At 38.5% G+C, this 14,144-nt stretch overlaps 1 protein-coding gene and 1 pseudogene across 3 annotated transcripts; both read right to left on the bottom strand.

Moving 5' to 3' along the window:
• Positions 1-903: 903 nt before the first annotated feature.
• LOC114455293 (katanin p60 ATPase-containing subunit A-like 1) lies at positions 904-11,307 on the bottom strand. Of its 3 annotated transcripts, none has more exons than XM_028436436.1 (11): positions 11,227-11,307; positions 10,163-10,370; positions 9,912-10,072; positions 8,486-8,654; positions 8,265-8,392; positions 7,538-7,643; positions 6,112-6,270; positions 5,613-5,739; positions 4,724-4,858; positions 4,514-4,640; positions 904-1,209 (listed from the first exon to the last, which is right to left on the bottom strand). In XM_028436436.1, exons 1-11 carry the CDS (start codon positions 11,247-11,249, stop codon positions 1,011-1,013), a joined length of 1,542 nt encoding a protein of 513 aa, XP_028292237.1. In that variant the 5' UTR covers positions 11,250-11,307; the 3' UTR covers positions 904-1,010. The 3 variants fall into 3 exon arrangements, with proteins under 3 accessions (XP_028292237.1, XP_028292238.1, XP_028292239.1); XM_028436437.1 differs by having other exon boundaries at positions 10,163-10,336; positions 11,227-11,306; XM_028436438.1 differs by having other exon boundaries at positions 10,163-10,336; positions 11,210-11,243.
• A 1,185-nt stretch (positions 11,308-12,492) lies between these two features.
• On the bottom strand, positions 12,493-13,460 carry LOC114455143 (ras-related protein Rab-33B pseudogene; annotated as a pseudogene).
• Between the last annotated feature and the right edge of the window lie 684 nt (positions 13,461-14,144).

Consider the following 14,144-nt stretch of genomic DNA (forward strand, 5'->3'; position numbering starts at 1 on the left):
AATCAAAAACCAAACAGAAGATAATATACAAACCAAAATAAATAGGAATTCCCTCAAAACACAAGATTCTAATTCTTTTTAAATAGCAGGGTTTCAACCTTTTAAATAGTACACGAATTGCCGTAAAATAGGCCGACCGGATGGAGACGCGTTTCGCACATGCGCGCCGGACACCTGACTAACCTGACAGCCCGGACACATTTGGTACTTACACTGTCACTAGATCAAACCTTACATGTCTTTCAATACTGACACCAAAAAAATCCATTTGAAACCCTTTCCCTTACTCTTCGTGTTTAATGTAGACCCTGTTCCTGCTTTTGTCTTCTTAATACTGCAACACATCCCCAACAAACCTAACAAGGCTGCTAAGATCTCAATGAGAGTGAATAAATATAACAATGTCACTTATTTCCCTTGCAGGTTCTCTCTTTGCTACACCGTTCAGACCAAAGTCCCTTCACTGATGCTATGCTGTCTTCACTAAAAGTTGTTGGCAAGCAACGTGATTTTTAGCTATTCAGCTAGCTAAACATAGTATTCTTATTCTCCAATGTTGCATCCTCCAAGGATCAGACTGGTGATGTAGATGGCGGCCACAACACATAGACAAACATGAACTGATTTACAATACAGACGCATCAATTTATCCACAGGAATCTGCTGACCACACAAACCACAGGAGCTCTCCACTCTTAACAACAGCAGTTTTCTTAAAACCATTAAGGTGCTTTAAAACAAATTTTATTATTAAAATAAATGTCATTGAGTTCAACTTTTTCCATGTTCTCCTTCCCCATATAGTCATAGTCCTTCGACAGCATCTCTTACCAGTGGTGTAACATCATGGTGATACGCCTCGGTGCAATCTACTTTTTTTTAGCTTTCACTCTCATCCTCTCTTTCCTCCTTTGCACGCCACTTCTTTTCCTTCCTTCATGGGCCCCTTACGGCACATGGACCTCGGTGCACTGCACCTTTTTAACCGCCGATATTTAAGCCTTTGTCTCTTACACGGACCCAAACTCAGACATCCATGCTTCATATTTCTCCAAGTCTGCGACAGACACAGACTTTGAAATCTTCTTAAGTGTGAGATTGAAGTCCTCCATGGTCACAGGCATCTGCAGCTCCTCTTTGGACAGAGCTCGGATCTCCTCTGGGGTTAGGCCATCGATTCGCCTTCGCATCGCCATCATAGACGCGTCCCTGATAGAGTGATTAAGATATGATTACAAGCAAGGCAAATGTATTTGTATAGCGCATTTCATACATGAGGCAATTCAATGTGCTTCACAATAAAAAGTTTAAAAATGAATAAGAACATTAAAATCAGCAGTAAATTTGTCCTAAAGATAGCAATTTGAAGGCTAAACAGAAGGGGTCCAAGAACAGAGCCATGGGAACCCCACAGGACATTGTTAAGCTGTCACATTAAAAGTTTCCAATGCCTACAAAATAACTTCGCTCCTCCAAGTAGGACTTAAACCATAGCGTTACTTTTCCATTTAGTCTAACCCAAGTTTGCAATCTGTGCAAAAAATGTTGTGGTCCACACTATTCAATGCAACACTGAGATCCAATAGAATGAGAACAGACACATTTTCTGAATCAGCGTTCAACCTTATGTCATTGGTCACTTTGATAAGAGCTGTTTTCACAAGATGTTTAAATTCCCACATTGTAAACAATCTTACTCCTCCTTGTGGCAGAACCCTGCTATTTGTGTTGGAAAAGCGGTATATACTGGAAAGTTGGTATGATCATAAAATATGTTCATTGGATGATCTTTATAAGGACGGTATATTTATGTCATATAATGATATAATGAACAGATATAACCTGTGTGGGAATGGACATTTTTGGAAATATCTTGAGATAAGGAGTTGTGTTAAGTCATTGCCCCAGCATGCAGGAGTGAATCACATTCTGGACTATTTGACCCTACCATCTCACCTTCATCGAGCTTCGGTATCCTACAGAAGAATCAGTGAAGTAATTAGTGAGGACTGTAAAGCACTGAAGGGTTTATGGGAAAAGGATATGGGGGTTACATTTGGGGATAATAAATGGCTAAAAAATCTATTAGAAAATGGAAAATTTTGTAAGAGAATGTAAAAGTAAACTTACACAATATAAGATATTGCAATGGTATTATTGGACTCCGGTGAGATTACATAGGGCAAGTTTTATGAACAATGCATTGTGTTGGAAATGTCAGAATGATACTGGTACCCTTATGCATTGTTTGTGGGAATGCCCAATTATTCAACGCTTTTGGGCGGAGGTCATCCATGTCCTTAGTGAATGGTTGGGAAAGCCTGTACCACTTTGTCCTGGATTGTGTTTACTGGGTGATAAAGGGAGGATAACTAATATATCAATAGGGAAATTTTCAATTATTATGGTTGGGGTATCAGTGGCAGCCAGGGTTATCCTTAAACAATGGAAAACTCCAATCGCCCCACATATTAAGGAATGGGCAAACATGATAACAAAAATGGCCTCATATGAATGCATGCTAAATAGATTAAAAAATAAGGACAGCACATAAGCTTGGGACTCATTTTGGTCCTACATTACTATAAACGCAAGTCAGGATGAGAAGTGATCCCATATCTGCTTAATTCCGCCCATTAGTATAGTGATTATTATTATTATTTTATTATTTTTACCTTGTACAAAAGCCCCCATTCATGAATGTATCTATGCATATGTACAGCCACCTTATTGAGTGTGGATTGTGATTTTGTAATGTACCAAGAAAATGCTCAATAAAAAATCTTTAATTACAAAAAAAAAAAAAAGAGCTATTTCTGTGCTTTGATGAGAACAAAAGCCTGACTGAAATTGATCAAATATTCTGTTGAAGTTTAAGAATTGACTCAGTTGGTTGAAGACCACCTTCTCAATGATCTTGGCCATGAAAGGAAGACTCTCTTTTTTAACAGGGGTTTCACCGCATCTATTTTCAGGGATTTTGGTACAGTGCCTTACTGGAATGAGCAAAGAAAAACCTGACACAATTGAAATAAATTACATTACAGCCCACAGCCTCCAGTTAACATTAAATTGAACTCCCACAGACTTTAAATTACATGAAAAATGTTGATTATTGCAGAAAATTTCATTGAAATGATGAAACATTCTGGTAGGTAGGTAGGTTAAGGAACATAAATTAAACCCATGTCATTTTATGAATATTACTTTAAAGGAGTTTCTTTGTGCATGCCTAACAAGACAAACTCAATTGTCTTTGAAGCATTAAGCACAATCAAAAAACACACACTTCCCTTTTATTTGGAGGCAGTGTGCTGGATGAAGGGCGGTCAGCCCGAAACGTCACGTTTTTTGGTGTAAAATTAAACAGAAATTGGGAGCTAACCACGCAGTTGTGCTAATCTTTTTTCATAGCATCTTTGAAGCATTAACTCAGCAGTCCAATAACTAATAAAAGGATGTCAATGTCATACCACCTAAACACTGCTTTTATTTGACTCTTGAGACGTGAAATTTTGCCCCCCTAATTTAATGTAGCTGCTCCATCAGGTCCTGTAACTTTGCTCTGATCAGTCCATGAAAAATAGGCAGATTTGGACAAAAACCATCCTATTGATCTGTTAATGCCATTGATCTGAGTTAATGCTGCAACACAGTCACAGGCACCATTTGAAGATGATCTACTGACCATCATCCAGCAGGTCTGAGCTCCTGAAAAGCACTATGTCACCTCACTTTCATATGTGGACATTGTGCCATCAACTACGCATCTGATCAGCTGATTCTGGCATGATGCTCCTTCCATCAACGCGACAGAGTTTGACGGCCAAAACATCACTGGAGCGGTGCGTCCATAGCGCGCACAGCATCCTCTCTCCACCGCAGCCACACGCACCGCCGCGGGTGTGCAGGTTTTTCTCTCCTTCACACACACTTTACTCACACTATATTTTCTTATTCAGTGTCTGTTATTATTGACGATTGTTTTATTTGAATAATTTTCTTATACTCGAAAGACTCACTGAAGCCATCTCCGCTGTGTTTTGTGTCAACATTTACTGCAGCTGATCTCTGCGTGTGTGTTTGCACCTGCTTGTCAGTTGTACTATTTTACGGTGCTAAAACAATCACCACAAACAGTTCCAGATTTGATGAATTGCATTGCGCCTACTGCATTAATTCACTTGCATGTCCTCCTCCCATTTTTTTTCACAAATTATGAGACTTTACATATTCATCAGGGAATGCGCTAAATAGATTGAAGGCGCATCCTGACGGCGCTGAAGACGTGCAGTCCTGATTCCCTGGAATTTGTACTCGTTATTAGCGTATTGGAGTGATGTTTGTACACATTTAATACAGCGAAACCTTTAGTAAATCTGCCCCTAAGTGTTGTTGATGTGATCTTTTTTTTATGCCTATAATGTTGTGGCTGATCAGCGGAAAGAAGACAGGAGATGAAAACTGATGATGTATCTGTAGTGGATTTGTCTGATGGCACAAATACACCCACCTGCACACGTTGGTAATATCTGCTCCAGAGAATCCATCAATCTTCTCTGCGATTAGATCCAGATCCACATCATCAGCCACCTCCACCTCCTTCAAATTGATCTTCAAAAGCTCTACGCGTCCTGCAGCTACACACACACACACACACACACACACACAGGTTAGCTGATGTTTCTCTGTTGTATCGTCAGTGAGTGGCTGGCAGGGTCACCTGTTGGTAGAGAGATGTAGATTCGTTTTTCGAGACGTCGCCTCAACGCCTCGTCGATGTCCCACGGAAAGTTGGTGGCGGCGAGGACCATCACCATTTTGGAGGGGTCGTCATTCTCCAGGGCGCCGCCCACACCTGCTCGTAAAACCACATAGGGCTACACTTAAACCAAAAATATCCTTGTCAATCTCACTCAGGGTCGGGGTTAAATATTCAAACATGATTGATGGTCCAGCAGCAGCAGCAGCAACATTTTCTGGGATTATGATTTTGCATAAAGCCAGGGGGCCTCATTTATAACCGTTGCGCATGTCCAAAACGGGGCCTAAAAGATGTACATGAAACTTTTCACGTAAAAATTGTGATGTATAAAAAATAAACATAGCATGAGAATGTGCCCACTGGTGCGCTAATTGTGAATCTGGGGCGGTGGTGATGGTGAAGTGGTTAATTGAAGTCAGATATGCTCACATATCAGAGTTATAGATCCACATAATCATACCCAAGCCTGCTGTGTTATAAACATGAACAGTGAGCCATTAGGTAATATATTTAAATGTTCATATTAAGCTCTAAGTGAAAATGAATGCAAGTACCGGGATCAACACATGATCCTGACACTCAGCAGTGTCTGCGCTTGTGTCAACTTCTAGCTGGGCTGTGATTTGTAAAGGAAAGTGTGTGCAGGTGAGCTCCGCACGGTTTAGTACATTTTCAGATTTTTGACGTACGCTCACTTTTAGTAAGGATTCTACTTAAATAAGGCCCCAGTTCTCCTCAATGTGTTGGGATTTTGAACTAGCAACCATCCAGTTACAGACCATCTTCTTTAATCATCATAATCCCAGAAACGCTATAGAAACTCATCTCAGTTTTCAGGTGTACCTACCTTCCATCTGAATCAGAAGCTCAGACTTGACTCTTCGACTGGCTTCATGTTCATCTGAGGATCCCCTCCTGCCACAGATTGAGTCGATCTCATCTATGAAGATGGTTGATGGTGCATAAAATCGGGCCTGAAAACAAACAAAAAAAAAACAATAGGGATTTTTTTTTAGACTTTACAGTGACATAGAGATGCAAAGTCTGTAGAGTTCAAGACCAGAAGAGAATTAACAGAATGACATGTTTAAAATATAATATCAATCCCTGAAAATTGGAAGAAAACCTGAAAAAAAAAAAATAGGTTGCACATTTAAGTTTTACAACAAATTCATGTTTCCCCATTTTTCTCACTTACAGGCACTAACCTATTGTTCATTTTGTCATTAACCTAATCTACATGTGTCCAAAGACATAGTCCTATATAAGATATGATGATGGTTGGGTCCAGGATTTTGGTCCCAAATAAAACTGTGGCCCAATTCTGTTTCTGCACATGCCCTTACCATTTCAAACAGGAGACGAACAAGCTTTTCCGACTCCCCCCTGTATTTGGAGGAAAGGGTGGACGAGGACACATTGAAGAACGTCGTCTTACATTCTGTTGCCACAGCTTTGGCCAACATGGTTTTCCCGGTCCCTGGTGGCCCGGTCATTAACACACCCTGAGGGAAAATGTCAGATTGAATGAACATGAACTATATATGTACTGTTTAATTCCATAACCTAAAAAATGTATGTGGGATCAAGATGAAGTTAACAACATCAGTTATGTATGTTTTTATCAGAAGACTGGAAAACACTGTGCTACTGTAAAAACAGAAAGTGGCTCTTTGACCATTGTGGGCTGCCTAAAGCATTGACGTCTCGCATGATGAAACCCCAACAACAGCAGATACAGAAACAAGCTCCTCACAGGCAATTCAGTATCAGACCCACTGAGGGCCCAACGTCATTCATCTGAATACTTGTAAAAAAAAAGGAAACCCTCAGTGTGAGAAATAATAATAATAATAATATAATAATAATAATTCAAATGGGGTCCCCTGGAATGTCTAATAAGTTATAATAATTAAAAATGCTGATCAAAAAAAAATATTTTTAAAATGTTTTAATTATTATTATTTTTGAAATTATAACCACACGCAAAAAGAACTATCTTAAACAACTGTATTCTGTGCTTTCACTTTCTCAAATACAAATCTAGCTCAAATAAAATGCAGTTAAAATATGTGAGCTGGTGCAACTTATCACTTAGTGCACTAATCCTGGCAACAACAAACATTGTCAAAAGCTAATTCTAAAAAATAAAAAAAAACTCTGGAAAATAGGGTCATGACCTAAAAAAAGTTGGGAACCACTGATGTAATGTCACATACAATGTAGCCCTACAATGAAATGTTTCTATGTAATAATTGAAAAAAAATAATGATAATCTGTAACCATGGGTAGTCTTACATCGGCTAATGTGTACTTTGAGGTAGTGCATAGAGGCTCCTGACTGCTGGTAGAATTATATTCTAGTTTCCTTTTCTTTTTCTTTTTTATTCATGTACCCCCTATGACAATTTACGTACCCCACTTTGGGAACCTAGGCATTACAGTGTTCACCTGCATACACAAAAGAGCAACAATTTCACCACTCCTGTAGTTGTGAGGAGAAATAAATATTGAAGCAGCCAGATTTTTTTAAGCAATGTTTTAGAATTGAAATTGTATTCCACCCAATGAGCAATATCATAGCAGAACCTTTTAATTTTCTTTGTAAATGTCTTTTAGGTTTAAGTAAAATGTGATGCTATCACCATGAACACTAAAGTACAACTGAAGTGAAAATGATTTCTTATTTCACTAAAACATACACATAAAGTTCATTGTTCTTCAGACAAAACATGCAAAAGACGGATTGTGTATAAATTTGTGTTTGTGTACCTTCCAAGGGCGGCGAATGCCCTTGAAGAAGTCTGGCATCCACATAGGCAACACCACAGCCTCTCTCAAAAGCTTCTTTGCATCCTCCAGATCAGCAATATCTTCCCTGAAATGATTAACACTTAGCTGTAGGAGTGTGATGATATCTCAATACGGTGATATATCGCGATATTTTTCCGATATGCTCACGCTAAGTAACATTTTTTTTAATATATATATATATTTTTTTTGCAAAACCTTTTCTGCTTTTTCACTAAAATGTGCAGGTACGTCTTCACAGAACTGTTGTTACTGTTTGTTGAAGGAACCAATATATTGTTTACTGGAATATTGCACTATACTGGTGTCACTGGTAAAAAAGACCCTATTTTTTGTTTACAGAAAGCACTATTGGAGATACTTATTCATTTACATTGGTATGTTGACACTTATTTACAGAAATATTGCACTAAAATAGTGTCACTGTTCATAAGACACTTTTTCAATTTATTGTCTTTCAGAGATATAAAATTAATTTTTTCACTTAATCTTTTTTTTTCTTATGTCATAGATTATCGCAAATTGATTTCTGACCAATATATCAATAATCGCAGTATCGTCATACCGTGAGATAATCGTTATCATGAGCTTTGTATCGCGTATCGTGAGGTACCCAGAGGTTCCCACCCCTACTTAGCAGCAGCGACAAAGACAAACAAACACGTTTGTGATTGTGTTCTCATCATACCAGTGTATGTTTAGGTTGTGGGACACAATGTCTCTCTCCAGTGACTCGACCAATTCGGTGTCATATCCCGTGCCATCAAACTTCTTCTGCTCTACATCACACTGTTGATCTCTACCACCTTTCGTTCCCTGCAAAATAAAAAAGTTTTTTTTTTTTTTTTTATTAATCTTTTGGGACGGACTAACATTCGCTCAGTGAGAAAAAGATCGCCATAGTCTGACCTTTTCATCTTTAGTCTTTGTAACCTTGTAGTCTCTGGTTCCCATGTGCTCTGGTTTGGGTTTAGCTTGTGCACGACCTGCTGGTCCAGCTCCTCGATGCTGCATGGCAGGGTGCTCCTTCCTCTGCTGTTTAACTCCACATATAGTGTGCTTCAATGTCACAGGGTTTCTACATGTGAACAATGCAGGAGGAACACATCAAAACGTTACTACGTACATTTTTTTTTTTACCAATTTTCCATGTTTATATCACATGAAGGCAATCATTTTCAATCTAAAATTGTTAAAAAAAAAAAAAAAAAAAAAAAGCTCAATTCTTCCACAATCCTGCAATTTTCCCTCAAATTATTGTGCAAAATTTCTCCACATTGAATAAAAATTGGTCACAAAAGTTTAAGGTCACTTTTTGCTTGGATATTGTCTTTGTCTTCTAAACTTTTTATGCCATTCATACCCGGTAGTGCAAACTAGGGCACTTTATTGTTGAAATTGCTCTTTTTCCCGCCCAAAATCTGTGGCCCACTTGAGCTCAAACAAGTCCTTATATGGCCCCTGAACTAAAGTGAGTTTGATACTGTCAGGGTTTGTTGGTTTTGTTATTTAGCCCTTGGGGTCCTCTTTAAGTTATTTTGTCTTTGTTGGTTCTGTTTGAGTCTGGTCTCCTATGTTAACTCTTGTCTGTGTTTCAGGAATTCCTGCTTGTTGCTCCACCCCCCCAGTGATGTTTGTGTGCTTGGTTGGTGACTGATTAGCTCCCTCATGTTTCCACCCAGGTGTGGCCCATTCCTAATCAGGCCTCCTCCATTATTTAGCTGAGTGCTTGGTCACAGTGTGTTTGCTGGTTCATTGTTAATGTCATTGTCTTCCCTCCTCATGTTCTGCTGCATCTGGTCCTTGCTCCCTGTACCTCCTGTCTTTTTGGATTTAAGAGACTATTGTTTGGTAAATAAACATGGACTGGTTCCAAGAATGCTATGCAGCCATCCTGCCTCCATCTCTCCTTGCATTTGGGTCCACACCGCCACTCAACTGTGACATATCTTGATTAAGTTTATTTTATTTTTATTAATTTATTTATTTAATAGGGACAATGCACATTAATGAACAGCTGCATTGAAGCAACAAAAACAGACGAAAAACACGCCGGATTATAACCGCAGGGCTAATTTACATCTGTAGTCCCTAGGCAGATGACAGAAATACAGAAAATACAACAAACAATGTAACAGAAAATTAATAAGTACAGAAATTTTTTTTTTTTTTTTTTAAAAAGAGTCACTTAATGGTCACAAGTGTCAGGAAAGCAAATAATAAGTCTGCTCTCTGAACACTGACCATTAGGAAAAATATTCTAAGATAGTTTCAAATGATCATGACATGAATCATCTACATGCAGCTTTGTGGGATTTAGTATTCTAAATGTGACCTGTGTTCTGCAGGGAAGGGAGGGGGCCACACAGCAGGATCAGCAGCTCTCTCCACTGGACTTGGGGGACGGACATCAGCAAACCTCTGCGTCTTAAAGCTCTCATTTATTGCCACAATAAGTTTTACTTTGTCATACTCTTCAGTCAGCTCCTGCCTAACCTGGTCATGGACAAAATACGGCAAATATTATTGCATCACAAAATACACGACTGCTGTTATAGATGATGTGACAGAGTTGGATGGACTCACCTGTTGCCATCTGACTTTAAGGGCAGGATCTCTGAGGGACTGACAGTGCTTGCAGATCTGTTGAATGATGCCCTGGTAGTACACAATGGAGGAGTCATAGTTCCCCAGCATGGCATACTCCCGACCCTTGTTGCCGTTATCAACGATTTCCTTGAAATTCATGCTGGATATTAGCTGAATCAGAATCAGATGGCCCTTTAGGAAGTGTCTATTGATACGGAAACATATCAATAAACACTATGGATTATCACTGTGTCAGGAGGGCCAAGTGGTCTAAGGCACCTCACTCAAAGAGTCTGCCGTTTGCTGCCGTGGGTTCGAATCCCACTTTTGACATATATGTTTTTTCATTTTAACATATTTAACATGGCAAATTCCACCTTTAAAAATATAAAAATGAAAAAAAGAATTTCCTGAGATAGGAAATTCTCAGGAAATTCCTATCGGGTTAGGGTTAGCTAACCCGCTAACCCTTTTATTTAGGGTTAGCAGGTTAGCTAAAAATAAATATGAGCTAAAATAAAGACTGTCCCATCCTGGCATGGTGAAAAAACAGCCACATTACGCTTATGTAGAAAAGATCCGGAAAACGCGGGAAAAGTGCTACCCGTAGTCCCAGAGGCTATTGATACGGAAAGACACTTCGTAAAATAAAACTGACGGAAGTTTAAGTCACGTGGTGCACCTATCACGTCACCGAAACTGTAGAAAACAATAATGACTGCATCAAAAAAATTGATCATTCAAGCCTTTGAATATAAAACAAATATACGACACAGCCTGCATTTCAAAAACATGCACACAAAATGCATTATAAAACCAGTTTTAATGTAGAGATAAATCGTACAGTACATTTTTTTTCTGACTGCAACAATGAGTCAGTGCACCATAATAAAGAAATACATTTTAGGAGTAGGTAAAATAACATCAGTAAATCCCATTCAATAATATTCCTTCCAACACCCTGAAAACTCCCAAACGTTAACCTTCTGCTAGCTTACTGCTTGGCCACAGAACGAAAACAAACCGAGAATAAACCATGTTTACCACTGCTTAATCCTCACCGTGTGTGGTTTAATACGAGCATGGAAAGAAGTAACAGACACAACAATAGGACTAGCTTGTGTTTTTGCTTCAGTGATGAAAGAACATGTTTTCGAACCTGCATTAAAAGTGACGCCACGGGAGCTTTGCTATTGAATGAGTCTGGTGTGCAGTGTTGCCATGGCCACAGAGTGACGCTGTGCGGCTTTCACGGACTCAATACAAGCTGGGAAATAGGACGTTCAAAGTTATGGTTATTTAGAGTTGTTCACATAAATTACTTAAAACAAGCGTGTCTCCCCTTTTATTTGTACTCATGTTCTTCTTTTGTGACTTCACTCTCGACCTAATGGATCATCACATTTTGCTTTTTTTTTTTTAAATGACAAAATAAACGTATGCCTGAAATATTTGTTATTATTATTATTTACGTGGTTCTATAAAAGCATCAACCAGCGTATATTCTCATCTAATTTGGCCAAAAGTCGTCGCTTTTAATTTATTCTTTAAAAATAAACATATATACTAGTATTAAAAATATTTTCAGCCAACACACAGATAGATAGCTGAAGCTTGTTACTGATGCAAAACAGACTTTTGCACCTTATTTCCTTTAATGGTGTATTGACTTCCTGTATGGTTTTCTGTTTCCTTCTTTAGCTTGTTCTTCTTTTTTTTTAAAGCTATATCTGTAGAGGTGTGTCTTAGTTCTTAGCAGCCTAGTTCAAAGGCCACATGGAAGAAAATAGATACAAATTCCACTGGATTATTCTCATTGAAAGCACTGGAAATTCTGTATGTGTATGTACTAAACTTATCCTTAATAGATTATATATGTGCAATAGGAAATAAGGAAATATTTCACGAGTATGAGGAATATACTGACCTTTGTTGTGTAGAAACCTGAGGATTTCTGGAAGTCGTCTATTTATTATAATCAATATCTTCGGCAATTTGTTTATTACAAAAAAAGGAGCTACAATTAATGGATGCATTGTTACAAGACTTTAATAACTGCAACAAACTGTCATTGCTGAACATTTCTATGTGTAAAATAAAACTGGTTTGATGACAGGTTTTCACAGTTTTTTTGAGCGTCTCTGTCTCCCTTGCAGTCGCTCTTCTGCTTGATTCATTTTCAGGTTTGAGTTCTAATAATTACACAAAGCTGCTGGACACGATTGCGTATGTTCTTTCTCTATTAAAGTGCATCTGCATTACCGACTCAAAAGTGATTTTATGTGCAGCAAAACCTTGATATACCTCCACAAATATTCACGCATTTGGTTGAAATCTTCCTTTGATACAGTACAAACTTAAAAGCCTTTATTTTCTATTTTTTGGATGCTTTTTAGGTTATGCATTTTCCCCTGAAGGCTGCAGTGACTGCTGCACTTTTGTAGCTCCAACAAATCAAGCATGTGCTTCAGCATTGGCAGCACCCATCAGGCTGGTCTCTTTGGTCTAAAAGAGGAGCAACACCTTCTACGCTCGGCTGCTTAAGTATCAGCGATTTGCGGCTCTTCAGCCTGTAAGCTAAAGTCAGAAATATGGCATCGACGTGCTCCTTCTCAGAGGGATCCTTGGCTGAAGTTTCAAACAGTGGGAAGCTGTAGCCGTCAGCGAACGATTGAGCAGTGCACGTGGGAACCTCTCGCTGACCCTGCAGGTCACACTTATTTCCCACTAGGATGCGGGGCACGAGGGGTCCCACACAATGTCTGCTGCACTCGTCGATCCACTCTGGAATGCTCTGGAAGGAGGAGAGGCTTGTGACGTCATACACGAAGATGACGGCTTGAACGCTGCGGTAATAGTGCTCCACCATGCTCTTCCTGAAGCGCTCCTGGCCGGCTGTGTCCCAAATCTGCAACTGGGTGAGCAGAAACAGAACATAAGCAGGTATCAAACCACCTCATGTAAATGTGTAGGAAGCAGGGTTGGTGTCAATAATAACTGTAATTATTTACAATAATAATTGATCATTAATTAATTACAATTGTGATGTAGTTTTATTTGTAACTTTAATTGAAAACATCTGTTGCTGTCGTAATCATAATTGAATTGTAATTGAGTTCAGATAATTGACTTTGTAATCTTATTTGGCATGGAAATTCTATAAAAACTGTCGTTTACAATTTAATGAAACATTATAGTTCTATGGCTTACACACATACTGTACGTGTACGTAGTTAGCAATTTTTAAAATATGTTTCAATTTTACCCACTAACTGTCAGTTCTCTTTAAGATCATTTTAGCATTTAAAAAAAATAAAAATAAATCTAGGGGTATACTATGAGAAAAAAAGGCACAGATGCCCACATCAAAAATATTTATACCAATATTTTAATGGATAATGAAGCCTAATAAGGTGGGAGGGATTTAACTGAGTGTTTATTGAAGACGTAATTGTAATAGAAAAATAGGAAGTAGGCAAAAATCAATCTAGCATCTTCACCTTAGCTAGCTGAGAAGTTTTGGTCTTTGGGAATACAAGAGTAATCTGGGAAAAACACACAAGATATTTTTTGGTGGGAGCTAAAATCAAAATAATATCAAAAAAAACATTGAGTAACCTTCCTTTAGATAAATCAAATAAACTGCTGCACTGCACTGAATAATCATGAAAGTTCTGCTGCTAGTGTATAAGTCACTGAATGGGTTGGGCCCAAATAACATCAGTGAGATGTTATTCATGTACAGTATGAACCCAGCAGGTCTCTCAGATCTATGGACACAGGTCAGATAGTGGAGCCCAGAGTTCACAGCAAACACGATAAGCTAGCTTTAAGTTTCATTATGCTGCAGCAGAATTAAAGTCTGCACAAAATGTGTCAAGTCAAAAACTCTCAGTTTCCTAAAACTATTTAAATGTTTGTTATTTTTACTATTTCACTGCTAAAAAATAGCAAACTGTCCGTATGAGTGTATTTTTTG

Source organism: Gouania willdenowi, chromosome 21 (assembly GCF_900634775.1).
Source record: "Gouania willdenowi chromosome 21, fGouWil2.1, whole genome shotgun sequence".
Taxonomy (NCBI): domain Eukaryota; kingdom Metazoa; phylum Chordata; class Actinopteri; order Blenniiformes; family Gobiesocidae; genus Gouania; species Gouania willdenowi.

Bases quoted from the DNA above. Each gene is read 5' to 3' on its own strand.
- LOC114455293 (XM_028436436.1), bottom strand. From the start codon at position 11,249: ATGCTCGTATTAAACCACACACG. The intron at 10,371-11,226 runs GTGAGGATTAAG...CCGTATCAATAG, and splicing joins CTCGTATTAAACCACACACG to ACACTTCCTAAAGGGCCATC. The intron at 1,210-4,513 runs GTGGGTGTATTT...TCACTCTATCAG, and splicing joins GATATTACCAACGTGTGCAG to GGACGCGTCTATGATGGCGA.